Genomic DNA, 14500 nt, shown 5'->3' on the forward strand with positions numbered 1-14500 from the left:
CTCCTGTCCATGCTTGCTTGGTTCCATGTACTCAAGCATAGCATCATAGTGATAGGACTATGTGGTGGAAACAAGTATAATCGTCAAGGGCATGCCCCCTAGTAACCCACTTTTTCTAGCTTGGCCACACCTCTCAGTTTCTATCACCTTCAAAACTGCTATAGTCAGCTGAGGACCAAGCATTCAACTTATGAGCCTCTGGGGACATTTCCTATTCAAACCAGAGATGGTGGTTTGCTTCAGCCAGGGTCCCTGCAGGAATAGTGGTATAAGCAGAAAAGGCTTGGCCCAAAGGTTTAATAGAAGCATTCTGTAAAGGGGAATAGCCAGACACATAGAGACCAGAAGCCACAAGAAGCCATCCCCAGCACGAACCATGGGGAAGAGGCATATGTTAGCGACAGTCCTTGTTGCTGTGACAAAATGCCTGGTAAGAGCAATTGGAGGAATGAAGGGCTTATTTGGTACCATCCCAGGGTACAGTCCATTATGTCAGGGAAGTCATGGCAGTAGGGGATTAAGGCAGCTGCTCATAGTGTATCCACAACCTGGAAGCAGAGATGGATGCTGGTGCTCATCTCCCTTTCTCCTTATTAGTCAGTCCAGGACCCCAGGTCATGGAATGGTGCTGCCCACAGTTAGAGTGGACCCTTCTGTCTCAACATAGAAGCTCATAGACACACCCAGAAGTCTGTCTCCTAGGTGATCCTAGAGTCTTCCAAATTGATGATTGTGCTGGTTAGTTTTCTGTCGACCTGACACAAGCTAGACTCATCTGGGAAGAGGGCACCTCAGTTGAGGGATTGCCCATGTCACACTGCCTGTAGGCAAGTCTGTGGGGCAATTGCACGGTTAACTATGATATGGGAGAACCCAACCCACGGGGGTGGTAGTACCATCCCTGAGCAGGTGGGCTTGGGCTAGATGAGAAAGAAAACTGATCAAGTCAGTAAGCAGCGTTCCTCCTTGGTCTCTGCTTCAGTTCCTATCTCCAGGTTCCTGACTGGATGCATTGCTTAAAGAATTCTCAGAAGGAGTGGCCAGATGCGCCTATAGCACATTAAGGGATGAAAACGAGTCTTGCTCTGGAAGTTGAGGCATGATTGAATATCCACTTCTCCGTGTGTGCTGTCTGTCTGTAGTTGTGGTGGCTGAACTGTCTGGTGTCTGTCTAGTGTGCATCTAATGAGTCCCTGTTACTGTCTGCTGTGCCTTTGTGTCTTGTTGCTTGTGACTACCTGGTGTGTGTGTGCACACACATGAGAGAGGAGAGAGAGAGACAGAGAGACAGAGAGACAGAGAGACTGAGAAAGAGAGAGACCTGTGTCTTTCTCTGTGTCTCCCTAACAAAGGGTTTTGCTCTGTATGTATGTATGTATGTATGTATGTATGTATGTATGTATGTATGTTTTTTTTTTTTTTTTGGTTTTTCGAGACAGGGTTTCTCTGTGGCTTTGGAGGCTGTCCTGGAACTCGCTTGGTAGTCCAGGCTGGTCTCGAACTCAGAGATCCGCCTGCCTCTGCCTCCCGAGTGCTGGGATTAAAGGCGTGCGCCACCAACGCCCGGCGTATGTATGTTTTTTCAAGACAGAATGTCTCTGTATTGCTTTGGAGGCTGTCCGGGAACTCACTCTATAGACCAGGCTGGCCTCGAACTCACAGAGATCCTCCTGCCTCTGCCTCCTAAGTGCTGGGATTAAAGGTGTGTACCACCAACACCCAGCCTTGCTCTGTATTTATTGAAGAGCACAGAAGACACAGTATGTGAAAATGAGAGATTCTTTACAGAGATCTTTAACAGAGCTTTAGGAAAAGATTACTTCAGAGACCCAGAGCAGCACTCAAAACCACATGGGTATCATCAACCTATATTCATGTGTGGCTTCCAACATTTATGCAATATTTGTTATTTAAGATTGCTTTTAATCTGTTGCCTGCTTTCAGCAAAAGATTACCACAACACACACATACACGCATGCATTATTCTGGGTCAGGGGCATGGAAGATCACATAACTTAAGAGTAAAGTTATCCATTAGCTTAGCATGTAAAAGATGGTTGCATGGAGGAAATATGAGGCATAGTAAGACTGGTTATGTTGTTCTCTTAAAGGCGGGTTAAGCTTTTTAAGTTGAGTGCACAATAGGACAGTAGGCTAGCTACATATGTCTTAAATGATCTCAAGGCCTGTTATTAACTTGGGTGCAAGGCCCAACAAAGTTTCAGTCTCTTCAAAGGCAAGAGGTATATTCAGAAAACTCTTTTACCACACTTGAGTTTCTGCCCTGACTTCCCTCAATGATTATGATGGGGAAATATAAACCAAATAAACCCTTTCCTCCCCAAGTTGCTCAATGGCAGTAACAGAAACCCAACTAAGACAAAGATCAATGTTGGCCATCACAAAGGAGGTGACATCATCAGATTCCCAGAAAGAGCTCGAGCTTGGAGGGTCCCCAGCAAGAGAAGCACAACAGGGATGGAACCACAGCGAGGAGGGGAGGGGTAAAGACGCCTGCCCCCCTCACTGTCATCCCCACTCCTGTCTTCCGCCAGGAGTTCCCACTGGCCGATTCTGGAAGCCAGACAGCAAGGGGTCCCAGGCAGGGTGGTCCAGAGGAGCAGCCTCCCAAGTGAAAGGTAGAGAAGAGGGATGAGTCGAGGAACATGGAACAGCACACGGGGAGACTTCTGCGTTTCCCCCTCTGACTGTGTAGAACCAGCCAATCATCCGCAATATGTTCTTGAGTGCTGACCACTGAGTTCTGATTGGCGGGGTACGGTTCACGGTCTGATGGTCCAAGCATCAACTAGAGATAGCCAATCACAGGACCACAAAAACGTCTTGCAATGAAGTCGTGTCCTACGGGTTTGACGTTTCAGAGGTCAATAAATTCTAACCATGAAATTGCCCAAGGTCCAAGTCCTACCTCTTAATTAATGTGCTAGAAAGGTATATTTTTTAATTTACACATTGAGCTGAGGACCTCACGTTCTTGCCTCTTATAATTTGGTCAGGAAGATTGCAAGCAATGTTCTAGGTTGGGGAGGCTCCTGAAGTTCGTCCCATATGTCTGGAGGGTTTGTGGGGGCTGATTTCTTTGAAGCAGAGTATCACTATGTTATCATGATTGACCTCAGTCTTACTGTGTGGGCTAGGCTGGCCTTGAACTTGTAGCAGTCCTCTTGTCGGTCTCCCAAGTGTTGGAATTGTAGATGTGTGCCACCATGCCTAGTTCTACATGACAATTTTAATCACTGGGTCACTGTGTTGACAAGAATTTCAAGCTTGTGTCTGGCCTCAGCTGTGCTATGATTGATTGGTGATGCCTGCCACAAGCATAGCCATAGAAATGGTGATATGCATGCCAACCCGACCCTAAACAGTTACCTGGCTTAGTTTTTCCAAAGCTTCTGCACTTGGTCCTACCAGTCGATGACTTCCTCCCCAACCCATCCTCTCCTCTTTCCTTCCCTGTGTGGGATCACACTGGGAGAGTTTAACCCAGACAGACAGCCATTTAGATCCACCTTGATCCCTCTGACCAACACCTAATCATGCTCTTATCTCCAGGCCACCACCCATGTGTACGTGACTATCGTGGACGAGAATGATAACGCTCCCGTGTTCCAGCAGCCACATTATGAAGTGGTGCTGGACGAGGGCCCGGATACAGTCAACGCCAGCCTTATCACCATCCAGGCGCTGGACCTGGATGAAGGGCCGAATGGCACTGTCACCTATGCCATTGTGGCAGGCAACATCATCAATACCTTCCGAATCAACAGGCACACGGTCAGCATCTGGCGGTGGGGTCCAGGAGGGGGCAAAGTCACTCCAGGGCTTGGCGATGTCATAGGGCATAAGAAGCAAACATAGAGCCTGGATGGAAACTGGAGTGTCCAGTGACAGGGGGGATGAGGGGGTGGAAAGCTTTAGTGGACAGGACCTATCTGCCGTCAGTAGTGCTGTGATTGATTAGTGCTGTCTGTCATAGGCACAGACACAGCAGTTGTGGCTAGGATGCCAGGGTCTATTTGGTGTAATCATATAGTGGCCTAGGACCATCACTCGTCATCTTCTTTCCATGTACTTGCTGTGTCCCCAGGGTGTCATTACTGCTGCCAAGGAGCTAGACTATGAGATCAGTCATGGCCGCTACACCCTGCTTGTCACTGCCACCGACCAGTGTCCCATCTTGTCCCACCGCCTCACCTCTACTACGACGGTACGTAGGTGGGAGACATCCCCAGTGCGGAGGTGAGGGAGAGCAAAGAAGACCTGGAGGCTCTATGGTGGGAGGGGAAGGAGAAGAAATACCTCTTGGGAGGAAATGCCTGAATGTCCACCTCAGCAGCCCATCCAGACTTGTGTTACTGGGAGGCAGTCGCCGAACTTCTCTGACTGTGACTAGCAGATCAGTGAAAACACCTGCATGCCCCATTTATGGGAAAAGCATGCCCTCTAGTCAAACAGTGACTCAGATCCCTGCTCTTTCTCTTCCTGGCTGTATGAACCTGAAGAAACCATTTAACCTCCCTGAGCTTCTGTTTCCTCGTGAATGAAAGCTGTATTCAGGTTATAGGAGGAGCAAATTGGACCACATGAGATGCCCAGAGTATAGGGTATCACCTACTCATGGCCATGGTGGTACAGTTAATCAGTTAGGGACACACAGGGAGTAGCGATGGGAGAATTACAAGTTCAAGACCAGCCCAGGCTATGTAGAAAGACCCTGTGTCCAAAAAACTAAAGTAAAAAACCGGGGCTGGGGTGAAGGTCAGTGATAGAATACTTGCCTATCATATGCAAGGTCATGAGTTCAATTCCTAGAAACACGAACACACACACACACACACACACACACACACACACACACACTGCTTAGATGCCCTCCTGCCCTGTGATACTGTACAGCATTCACCATAGCCCATGGCTGTCGACTCCAGACATTGCATTTGCTGAGGTTCCCCGGTCTCTGGGACCAATCGTGGCTAAACTGTTCACTGTCTCAGGTGGTCGTGAATGTGAATGACATCAATGACAACGTGCCCACTTTCCCTCGAGACTATGAAGGACCATTTGATGTCACTGAGGGCCAGCCAGGGCCCAGAGTGTGGACATTCCTGGCCCACGACCGGGACTCGGGTCCCAATGGGCAGGTGGAGTACAGCGTTGTGGATGGAGACCCGCTGGGTAAGTGGAGTCTGCGCTGGGCAGTGTGGTGGGCATGACCGCTTCACCTGCTCAGGACTGGGGTGAGGGAGGCCACCACACAGTCCACTGACCTCTGTGTGACCTTGCCCTCTCTAGCCCTCAGTTCCATATACCTTTATCACAGGCGTATGGGAGAATGCCATGGCACCTGGGACACCCGCTGGTGACCTTGGAGAGCCATAGGTCTCCCTCGGCATAGGTAGGAAGCATCCAGGTGAAGGTGTCGGAAGCTGCAACCCCGCAAACACAGCTTCCAGCATGGAGAAAGACAAGTCTCCTCACCACATACACCTCAGGACCCGGGGTATACATTTGGGGAGCATTGAACTCCTCTGAATACCTCAGTGTCACCCAACGAAAGCCTCCAGAGCTGGGCATGGTGACCCATGCTTTTTATTCCAGCACTCAGGAGGATCTCAGTGAGTTCAAGGCCAGCCAAGGCTACTCAGCGAGTAGCTGTCTTTAAAAAAAAAATCATAAAAAATGAAAAGCCTACACAGTTGCCATGACTGCCCACCTGGCTCAGAGGCTGTACCCTGAAGAACACTCTCTCTTGAGACATTTTGTTAGCTTGAGCAGGACTTTCAAGGGCCTGGGGACTCCATCAAAAGACCCCATGGAAACAGGGACCTTCAAAAGGCTGTGACGGGGAAGCAGCAGGGACTGTGGCAGTCACTAGTCACCTACATGGACCCTGGGGTGTCAGGCCTCTCCATTCGTAAGAAGATATCAAATAGTTGGAAAATATCTTACTTTCTAATTGATCGTCCCATGGCTATTCATAAGGGCCTACTATGTTCTGGTCACGTGCCAGGGGACACAGAAGAGTAATGGGCCCAAGAAGACAGGTGGGGAATAGACATTCAGGGAGGACAGCCAGCACAGAGGTCCTGCGGTCCAAGCCTGGAGCAAGAAGAGGAGAGAGAGAGAGAGAGAGAGAGAGAGAGAGAGAGAGAGAGAGAGAGAGAGAGAGAGAGAGAGAGAGAGAGAGAGAGACGATGCTGTCAGGAGGTATTTACTGAGTGAGGTGGGCACCACGGTGCTTTGAGCAAGGGAGGGACATGACTTGACTCTCTCTCTCTCTCTCTCTCTCTCTCTCTCTCTCTCTCTCTCCCTCTCCCTCTCCCTCCACCCCACCCCACTCTCCCGGAATTCACCTTGGAAACTGAAAAGTAGATACAGACTCCAACTCAGACCTGTTCTCCCACAACAGATAAAGGGACACACCCAGGCCACTCAGCACAAAGGTCACTGCAGCCTGAGCCCACAGGGCCTGCTCCCCACCCCCAGTCACCTACCCAATCTCTAGCCTTAGTGTTTCTGCAAGGCTCTCATGTGCCCCCCCCACTTCCGTCCCTTCATCCAAACTGCCCCAAGCACAGGAACCAGGGTGAACTCTTTAAAGTCTTTGTCAAGTCATGTCCCTCCCATGCTCAACACCCCCAGTATATCTGCCCTACTCAGGAAGTGCCAGGTCCTTTTAATGGCCCTCAAAGCCACACAAAAATCATCTCTTCCCCTCATTCTCTGACTCATATTCCCACTAGACACAGCCTTTTGCAATTCCTTGAGCCTGGCGTGGATGCTCAGCCCTCTGGACCTCTGCACTTACAATCCCCAGCAATAGCCAGGGAAGCATGTCATCTGTGTTTTAGCTTTGATCCACCAATTCTTCCTCCTTCTTGGGACCTCGACATCCTGGGATCCCTTGCCCCCCTCCCTGTCTTCTTTGCAAGATCTCGGTCCCTGAGAGACCACCTGGGCTCCCTTTCAGGATCCCCCTCCTGTATTCAGAGTTGCTTTGTTGTCAGTCCAACCCGAGAGGACTCCTGCCCATGAGCCCGTTTCCCAGATGGGACAATCAAGGCAAGGCTTGGAAAGAATCAGGCTGTAACCCAGACACAACAGGGCAGAAGGTTGTGGCTTCCTGTCTCCAGGGATGCAGGGTGGGGGTGGGATTAGGTGTTCTGGCCAGGGCAAGTTGCTGAGGAGACTGTTATATAACTGGAGGAATCTAGCTAGAGTCCCACTACTGCTCCAAGTCTGCTTCCCCAAGCCTTCCAGGGTGATCAGGTCTCCCCTGCCTTTGCTGTTGTAGAGGGAAGCTGTTTACCAGCATATGGCATGGTGTCAGCAGGGCTGGGAAACCCCAAGAAAGGGAATCCCCATGCTTTGTACACCTTGGAGCCTAGGGCACAGGAAATCCTGCTTCTACAGCTTCCTCCGCCTTAGGGAGCCCGGGAGTGGAAGGGCAGGTGGGGAATCCCAGCTGTAGGTGGGCACGGGCGCTGTTGTGACAGAAGCTCAGGACTGGTGTTGGTGCCCCCGGTTGTGAAAGAGGGGCAGCAAGGGCTGCTGGGATGCTTAGGCCTCTACCTTTGCCAAGCCGTGCGCTGCACTGTGGGCCTGGGCCCCACGTACAAGAAGAGGAGAGAAAAGCTGAGTGGTGGTTCATGCCTGTATTCTAACGCTCAGAAAGCTGAGGCAGGGGGATTGCCACCAATTCCAGGCCAACCTGGGATATAGCATGAGACCCTGTTTCAAGGAAAAGGGAAAGTGAAGGGGAATGAATGGCTTCCTCCCCAGCCCAGTTCCTGGGAGACCAAGCAGAGGCAAAGGTTCTTGCCCGTTGCCAGAGCCCCAGCCCCTGCTCCGTTTCTGCAGAGAGCCTACTCCCTCCTCCAGCGCCTTCAGCCCTCATCTCTCTCCCCATCTCTCTAACTTCTACCCCATCAGTCCTGAGGAGTAATGTCTAGAAGGCATCCGAGTCCCAGCGGACTCAAACCTCGGTTCTGCCGTTACCACGCTGGAAGCATGGAGGGCATGGTTCTCTCCCTCCTGAGGTCCTTGTTTTAGACCCTAGTGCCTTGCCCCTCAGCCGGGTGCAGATCCAAACCTCAGGGTTAAAAATGGCATTGCCACTGGCCGGGTGGTGGTGGCGCACGCCTTTAATCCCAGCACTTGGGAGGCAGAGGCAGGAGGATCTCTGTGAGTTCGAGGCCGGGCTGGACCGACAGCCTCCAAAACAATACAGAGAAACCCTGTCTCGTAAAAACCAAAAAAAAAAAAAAAAAAAAAAAAAACCAGCAACCAAACACAAACAAAAAAACACATGATTGATTGTGGGCCACAGAAAAATGGCATTGCCACACCATGTTCCAGTTGGGACTCCAGACAGGGGCTCTCTAGGGCCCCCCATCCTACAAACCTGCTATGCGGAGCTCACAGCAGCAGCCCTCTTTTATGGTAGAGAGGCCTGATGCATTCTTTTCTCACAAGACTTCTTACCTGGACAGTCTATTTGCCAGCAGTGGAGGCTGGGGAGACTAGGGACAACAGGCTAAGACCTAGGCTCAGTGACTCCTGGTCCTTATCACCACCAGACAAAGAATCCAGAGATGAGACAAAGGAATTGGGAGGGGTTTTCCCTCTCTATTGTCTGCTCGTGTGTGCATGTGTGCACACATGCACACAGAGGCCTGAAGCTGATGTCAGGAATCAGCCTCCAGCAGTCTTCCAACTTATTCATGAAGGCAGGCTCTCTGAATCAAACCCAGAACTTGCTGACCAGCTTTCGCTAGGGGACCTCCTGTCTCCGCCTTGGAAGGCTGGAATTACAGGTGGGGCATGCGACTTCCTGGCCTTTCCAGGGGGTTCTGGGGATCCAAACCCTGGCCCTCATGCTTGCAGAGCAAGTGCTTCAACTTCTCAGCCCTGTCCCTACCCTCAGGGAGGAAGCGTCACCACAGAAGGAAAACACGTATCGAAAGGAAATAGATTTCTAGGGAGAGGCAGAGTCAACTCTGCTATGGTGATGATATTTGCATAAAGCAGAGGACAGGTCACCGTGCTCTTCTTTGGTCCTAGTGGTGACAGCCAGCCTAGACAGTTACCTGATGTTCTGCTGTGACACGGCCTAGTGGTGGCCTTAGCCTCCAGATACCATGCAGTTCATTTTGTGGGTTGCTTTTTTTTCCTACCTGTCTAAAACACACTTTCTTTTTTCTTTTTCTTTTCTTTTTTTTTTTTTTTTTGAGACAGGGTTTCTCTATATTGTTTTAGAGGCTGTCCTGGAACTTGCTCTGTAGACCAGGCTGGCCTCGAACTCACAGAGATCCTCCTGCCTCTGCCTCCTGAGTTCTGGGATTAAAGGTGTGGGCCATCAACGCCCAGCTAAATTAAACAGTTTTTGTTTGTTTGTTTGTTTGTTTTTGTTTTGTTTTGTTTCTGAGACAGAATTTCTCTGTAGCTTTGGAGCCTGTCCTGGAACTAGCTCTTGTAGACCAGGCTGGTCTCGAACTCACAGAGATCTGCCTGCCTCTTAGAACACGCTTTCGACGGTGCTTAATACCACTGTGTGTTTCTGACCACAAGTAGTCAGGAAGAGTGTGTTGTGGAGGAAGGGGGCCCCATAAGCCAGAGGTGGTGGCACATCCTTGGAATCCCAGCACTTGGGATATGAAGACATAAGGATCAGCCTGGGCTACACGAAACTGCCTCAAAACAGACAAAAAATCTCACCCCTACTTTTCAAAACACCTGCGGCAGCCTCTGGCCAGCTGGAAGCCCAGGAGGGAAGCTGAATTACATACACATGTGTGTACTGGGGCCATGCTCTCATTATGCCCATAAAGGGCTCCAGGAGGGCAATGGCCTCAGCTGCCCGTGGTCTCTGTGAGGAAGGCTGGCCGGAGGAGAGGGGCTCTCAGTCGGGACCAGCTAACGCAGGCTTGTTCTGGTGGCTCCCAGGGGAGTTTGTGATTTCTCCTGTGGAAGGCGTGCTGAGGGTCCGGAAGGAGGTAGAGTTGGACCGGGAGACCATTGCCTTCTACAACCTGACCATCTGTGCTCGAGACAGGGGAGTCCCACCACTCAGCTCCACAGTGAGTCTGGCCCAGCCCCTTGGACACTGTCAGCCTTGGCCCAGAGAAACCAGAGGTGCTTTGGCCTCGGGGACCTTGGCTCTCCAGGATTCTCCCTGTTTTTCCTGCTAAACCTCTGGCCCTGATCCAGACGTGTTACTGTGGACACTCTCTCCCCTCTGCCGCTCCCCTTCCCCTCTGCCTGGCTGTTTTTCTTCCATCATCTTTCCCTCCTCTCACAACCTTCATCCCTCAATGTGTTCGCTACCTTTGCTCTGTCTCTGCCGCCCCCCCTCTTCTGTCACATCCACCCCCGACCCTCCCTCCCCAGATGCTGGTGGGAATCCGAGTGCTGGACATCAACGACAACGACCCAGTGCTGCTGAATCTTCCCATGAACGTCACCATCAGTGAAAACAGCCCCGTCTCGAGCGTCGTCGCCCACGTCCGGGCCAGCGATGCCGACAGCGGCTGCAATGCGCTCCTCACTTTCAACATCACGGCCGGCAACAGAGAGCGGGCCTTCATCATCAATGCCACGGTAGGGTCGGACCTGCGGGGGGGGGGGCCCCAAGTTCTTCCTACAAGAGGCTCACTGAGGAGCTCCAGGCTCCAGACTGGGGCAGTGACTTGTGGCAGTGAAGAAACTGGACCCCAGAGCTGGAATGGCAGCGGTTCTAAAGTAAATAGGGAACCCACCAGTGGTAGTGCACACCCAAATCCTGGCCAGACTTTTGGAGGCTGGACAGGAGGGTTGATGTGAGTTCTGAAATTCACACACAAAAAAAAACCCTGAATCAAAGAAGCAAGCATAAACTGGGTGTCATGTTGCATCTACAGTCCCAGCTCCTGAGGAATATCAGCAAGAAGATTAGGAGTTCAGGTGATCCTGGCTCCAAAGTGAGTTTGAAGTCAGTCTGTGCTATAAGAGACCCTGTCTAAAAACAAGAAGGGCAACAGACTATAATGAAAAATCCGCTCAGAGTAAGCCAACTCCTAGAGCCAGAACAGGTTGTGGGAACTGCAGCCAGCAGAGTTGCTCCATCAGCCTTAATTAAACAGCAGGCGGGGAAGTGTTAGAAACAACTGAATTGGCCACAGCTTCATCAATCAGCCAGTCATTTGGTTATAGGTGCGTTCACTGGCACCAGCGAGGGTCTCCCGTGTCAACCACCGCACGGTTGCCCTGGCCTAGCACTGCTGACGTGCGTTGTGGCACTCAGTGAGGAACCCAGTCCAAGTCAGTGGCCCCCTTTGGCTTCGCTGAACAGCTGTTCCCTGATGTCCATTAGCCCCACCCCCACCCTCAAGGCTTCTCCTAGGCACCCGTGAACCCTAAACTGTACGATGGCCTGAGTCATACTGAGGTGCACCTGAATTTCTCTCCTGGCCTCTTGGAGTGTGTGTAGACTGTTGACACCCAGAGGTCTTCCAAGGTCCCCTCTTTTGGTATGTTGAGAATGTGATCACTAACTTACCATCTTCATGGAAAGATCCCGGTGCCCTCCCCTCTTTGGGGAAGGTACTCCCAGTCACCTAGAATTGTGGGCAGAGCATGGGCATCTGGTGGGGGGGGTGCCTGGGGGAGGTGCCTGGGGGAGGTGCCTGGGGGGAGGTGCCTGCTCATCTAACCAGCCAGGCCCATCCCAGACAGGGATCGTCACTGTCAACCGGCCCCTGGACCGAGAGCGCGTCCCAGAGTACAGGCTGACCGTGTCTGTGAAGGACAACCCGGAGAACCCACGCATAGCCAGGAAGGTGAGGCTGTAAGAGACTCGGGTGGGTGGGGGGTGTAAGAGAGGAAGGGGAGAAGCCCAGTATGTGAGAGCAGGGTTGTAAGAGAGTGAGAATGAATGTATATGCACATCTTCTTTGGAGAGGGGTGGCAGCCTGCCCGGGCCTTAAAAGCTCACATCTGCCTTAGCAAATGCTGGCTTCAGATCTGAGTTCTCCTGTCCACAGGAATGTGCTTGAGCCAATTCATTATTCCCGTCTCCCTTTTGTCTTCTGCAACACTGTTTCCCTGAGTCCTCCATACAGAGCCTGGCCCAGGGCCAACACACTCACTGTATGCCAGCTGGCATAGCTTCCCCAGACCACAGAGGTGCTGTGCACGCACTGGACTCAGGCCTGCACTTGCAGGTTCTAAGGGGGGCGGGGTGCTACTGGCCCTTCAGATGCCAAAGGTACAGACTCCTTACTCGCAAGTCAGTGGGTGCAGCCTGACAGTCCCTTTCAGGTTGGAGTTGGCCTATTCTATTACTCCTAGTATTGGGGTAGAGTCCTGTGGCTGTTTCCTCGGCTCTGCTCCTGACCAGCTAAGTGGCTCTGTTGGGACAGTGATTCCTCAATACCTCAGTTTCCCCATCTGGATTATGTACTGGAGCGCAAACAAACTGGTGACTACACCACTGAAGAGAATAACACCCCCACCTCTGGCAACAGTCCCTCGTGAGGCCCTCTCATCCTTGATAAGCCTTGATGAGATACTTGATTTTATCATGATGGGATACAATTTTGTCACATCCGTATCTGTGGAGATGATCGTGTCACCTCCGTACCTGTTGAGATGATCATGTGATTTCTGGCTCTGAGTCCATTAATGTGATAAATTGTGTTTGTTGATTAGTGTATGTTGAATCATCCCGTCATTTCTGGAATGAAGCCAACTCGATCACACTGACCATTTTGACACGTCTTTTATTTGGGCTTGCGAGTGTTGTGTTGTGTTAAGTGAGATTGATCCATAGGTGGTAATGGGGGTGGTGGGTATTGTTGTTGGCAATATAAGAAAGGGCAGCCAGCCGGGCGTTGGTGGCGCATGCCTTTAATCCCAGCACTCTGGAGGCAGAGGCAGGCGGATCTCTGTGAGTTCGAGGCCAGGCTGGACCGACAGCCTCCAAAACAGAGAAACCCTGTCTCGTAAAAACCAAAAAAAAAAAAAAAAAAAAGAAAGAAAGAAAGGGCAGCCATCTTAGGGAGCCCTTTCTTATACAATCCCTAGTGTCAATTCTGTAAACTTCACGGCAGTGCTGAAGGATGATCTGCTGCATCCAGTGTCTGTGGCGGTGGTGGCGATTGTGTTGTGTTGTGTTGAGGGGAGTTGACTGGAGCAATAATTAAATGGACTAAAGATAGGAGAAGTCAGCTGACAGAGTGATCAAATATTCTTCTTCCCTCTATTTCCCTAAATATAATGACTCACTCGTCCAGCGTGACTTCTAAGCTACCATCTTACCCAGAAGCCTGTCACAGGGCTTTGCAGCAAAGGTTGCTTTCTCTGTGCCCTCACCCTAGTGCTGCTGAGTTGTATTCAGGGGTCCCAGGGTGCGGGTCTGAGGTGCAGCTTTATAAGAGAGCATGGGTGAACTTGGACCCACCATCGTGCAGACGTGAAGATCTGAAAGCCGGGACTCGCCGCCCAACCTAAAACCTCACCAGCAGGCAATGCAGTGTGACTAAGTACCCTCTGCCCCACAACCACACAGCATTCTCATAGAAGAGTGAAGATTCTTGTTGATCAGAGTGGAAAGTGGAGACGGGCCAATCGGGGGAAGGCATCTTGCCAAGATCACCCAGTGAGCAGCCCAGCAGAGAAGATACTAGAACTATAAATCCCTGCTTTAGGCCTTTTCAATCCCCAATCTCTCAGGATGGTCCCTTCTGCAGCACAACCATCAGCCTTCTCCCTGTTGTGCCCATCACAGGACTTTGACTTACTGCTGGTCCACCTGGCCGACGAGAATGACAATCACCCCCTCTTCACCGAGGGCACGTACCAGGCAGAGGTGATGGAGAACTCTCCTGCCGGTAGGTGCTGGACCTACCTGGGGGGCTCTTAATATATAGGCAGACACCACTGGGGCCGTGGGTGCTGAGGATTCACTGTGTGCCTGGTGTCAGAGCTGGGCATAGAGCCCAGGGGGTCCAGAGGGTGCCAGAGGGGACAGTGCAGCTCCAAGGCTTGGGTGCTGGGGCTGCTAATGAGGCCACTGGTCTCTTTGGGAGAGATAGGAGTAGTCATTGATATTGATCACACTGGGGAGGTCTGGAAGCAGCCTCACTACCCCTCATAGAGAGGACTCCAAGGATAAATGAGGCCACCTTTCCAGTTGCCCAGCCCCGTAGGGTAGAAACACTGAGATTTGTCATCCGAAGTGGGGCCCAAGGATCCCAGCTAGCCAGCCTAGCCCTTCCTCCTACACAGCACTAGTTAACCGTGTGTCTTGTCTCCCTTTGATGCCTCCAGGAGGTCCTCTTATCCTTCTCTACCCCCACCCTGAGTCCCAGACCTTGATTTTCAATCAGAGATGAGTGAGATAATACTCTCTGAGTAGATGTCACCTCCAAGTGGAGACGGCTTTTAAATCTGCTGGAGTGCACATTCATGCATTCACCAGTATACTGCCACACAAAGGCAT

General features: G+C 51.4%; 1 protein-coding gene across 1 annotated transcript in view; it reads left to right on the forward strand.

Moving 5' to 3' along the window:
* Positions 1-14500, forward strand: part of Cdh23 (cadherin related 23) — a 365574-nt gene that overhangs the window by 328154 nt on the left and 22920 nt on the right. The window contains 7 exon segments of the mRNA XM_040732605.1: positions 3574-3795; positions 4109-4228; positions 5016-5196; positions 9967-10100; positions 10411-10620; positions 11730-11837; positions 13787-13889. Of these exon segments, the coding sequence (XP_040588539.1) occupies positions 3574-3795; positions 4109-4228; positions 5016-5196; positions 9967-10100; positions 10411-10620; positions 11730-11837; positions 13787-13889 (1078 nt within the window).

Source organism: Mesocricetus auratus, unplaced genomic scaffold (assembly GCF_017639785.1).
Source record: "Mesocricetus auratus isolate SY011 unplaced genomic scaffold, BCM_Maur_2.0 Super-Scaffold_100027, whole genome shotgun sequence".
Taxonomy (NCBI): Eukaryota; Metazoa; Chordata; class Mammalia; order Rodentia; family Cricetidae; genus Mesocricetus; species Mesocricetus auratus.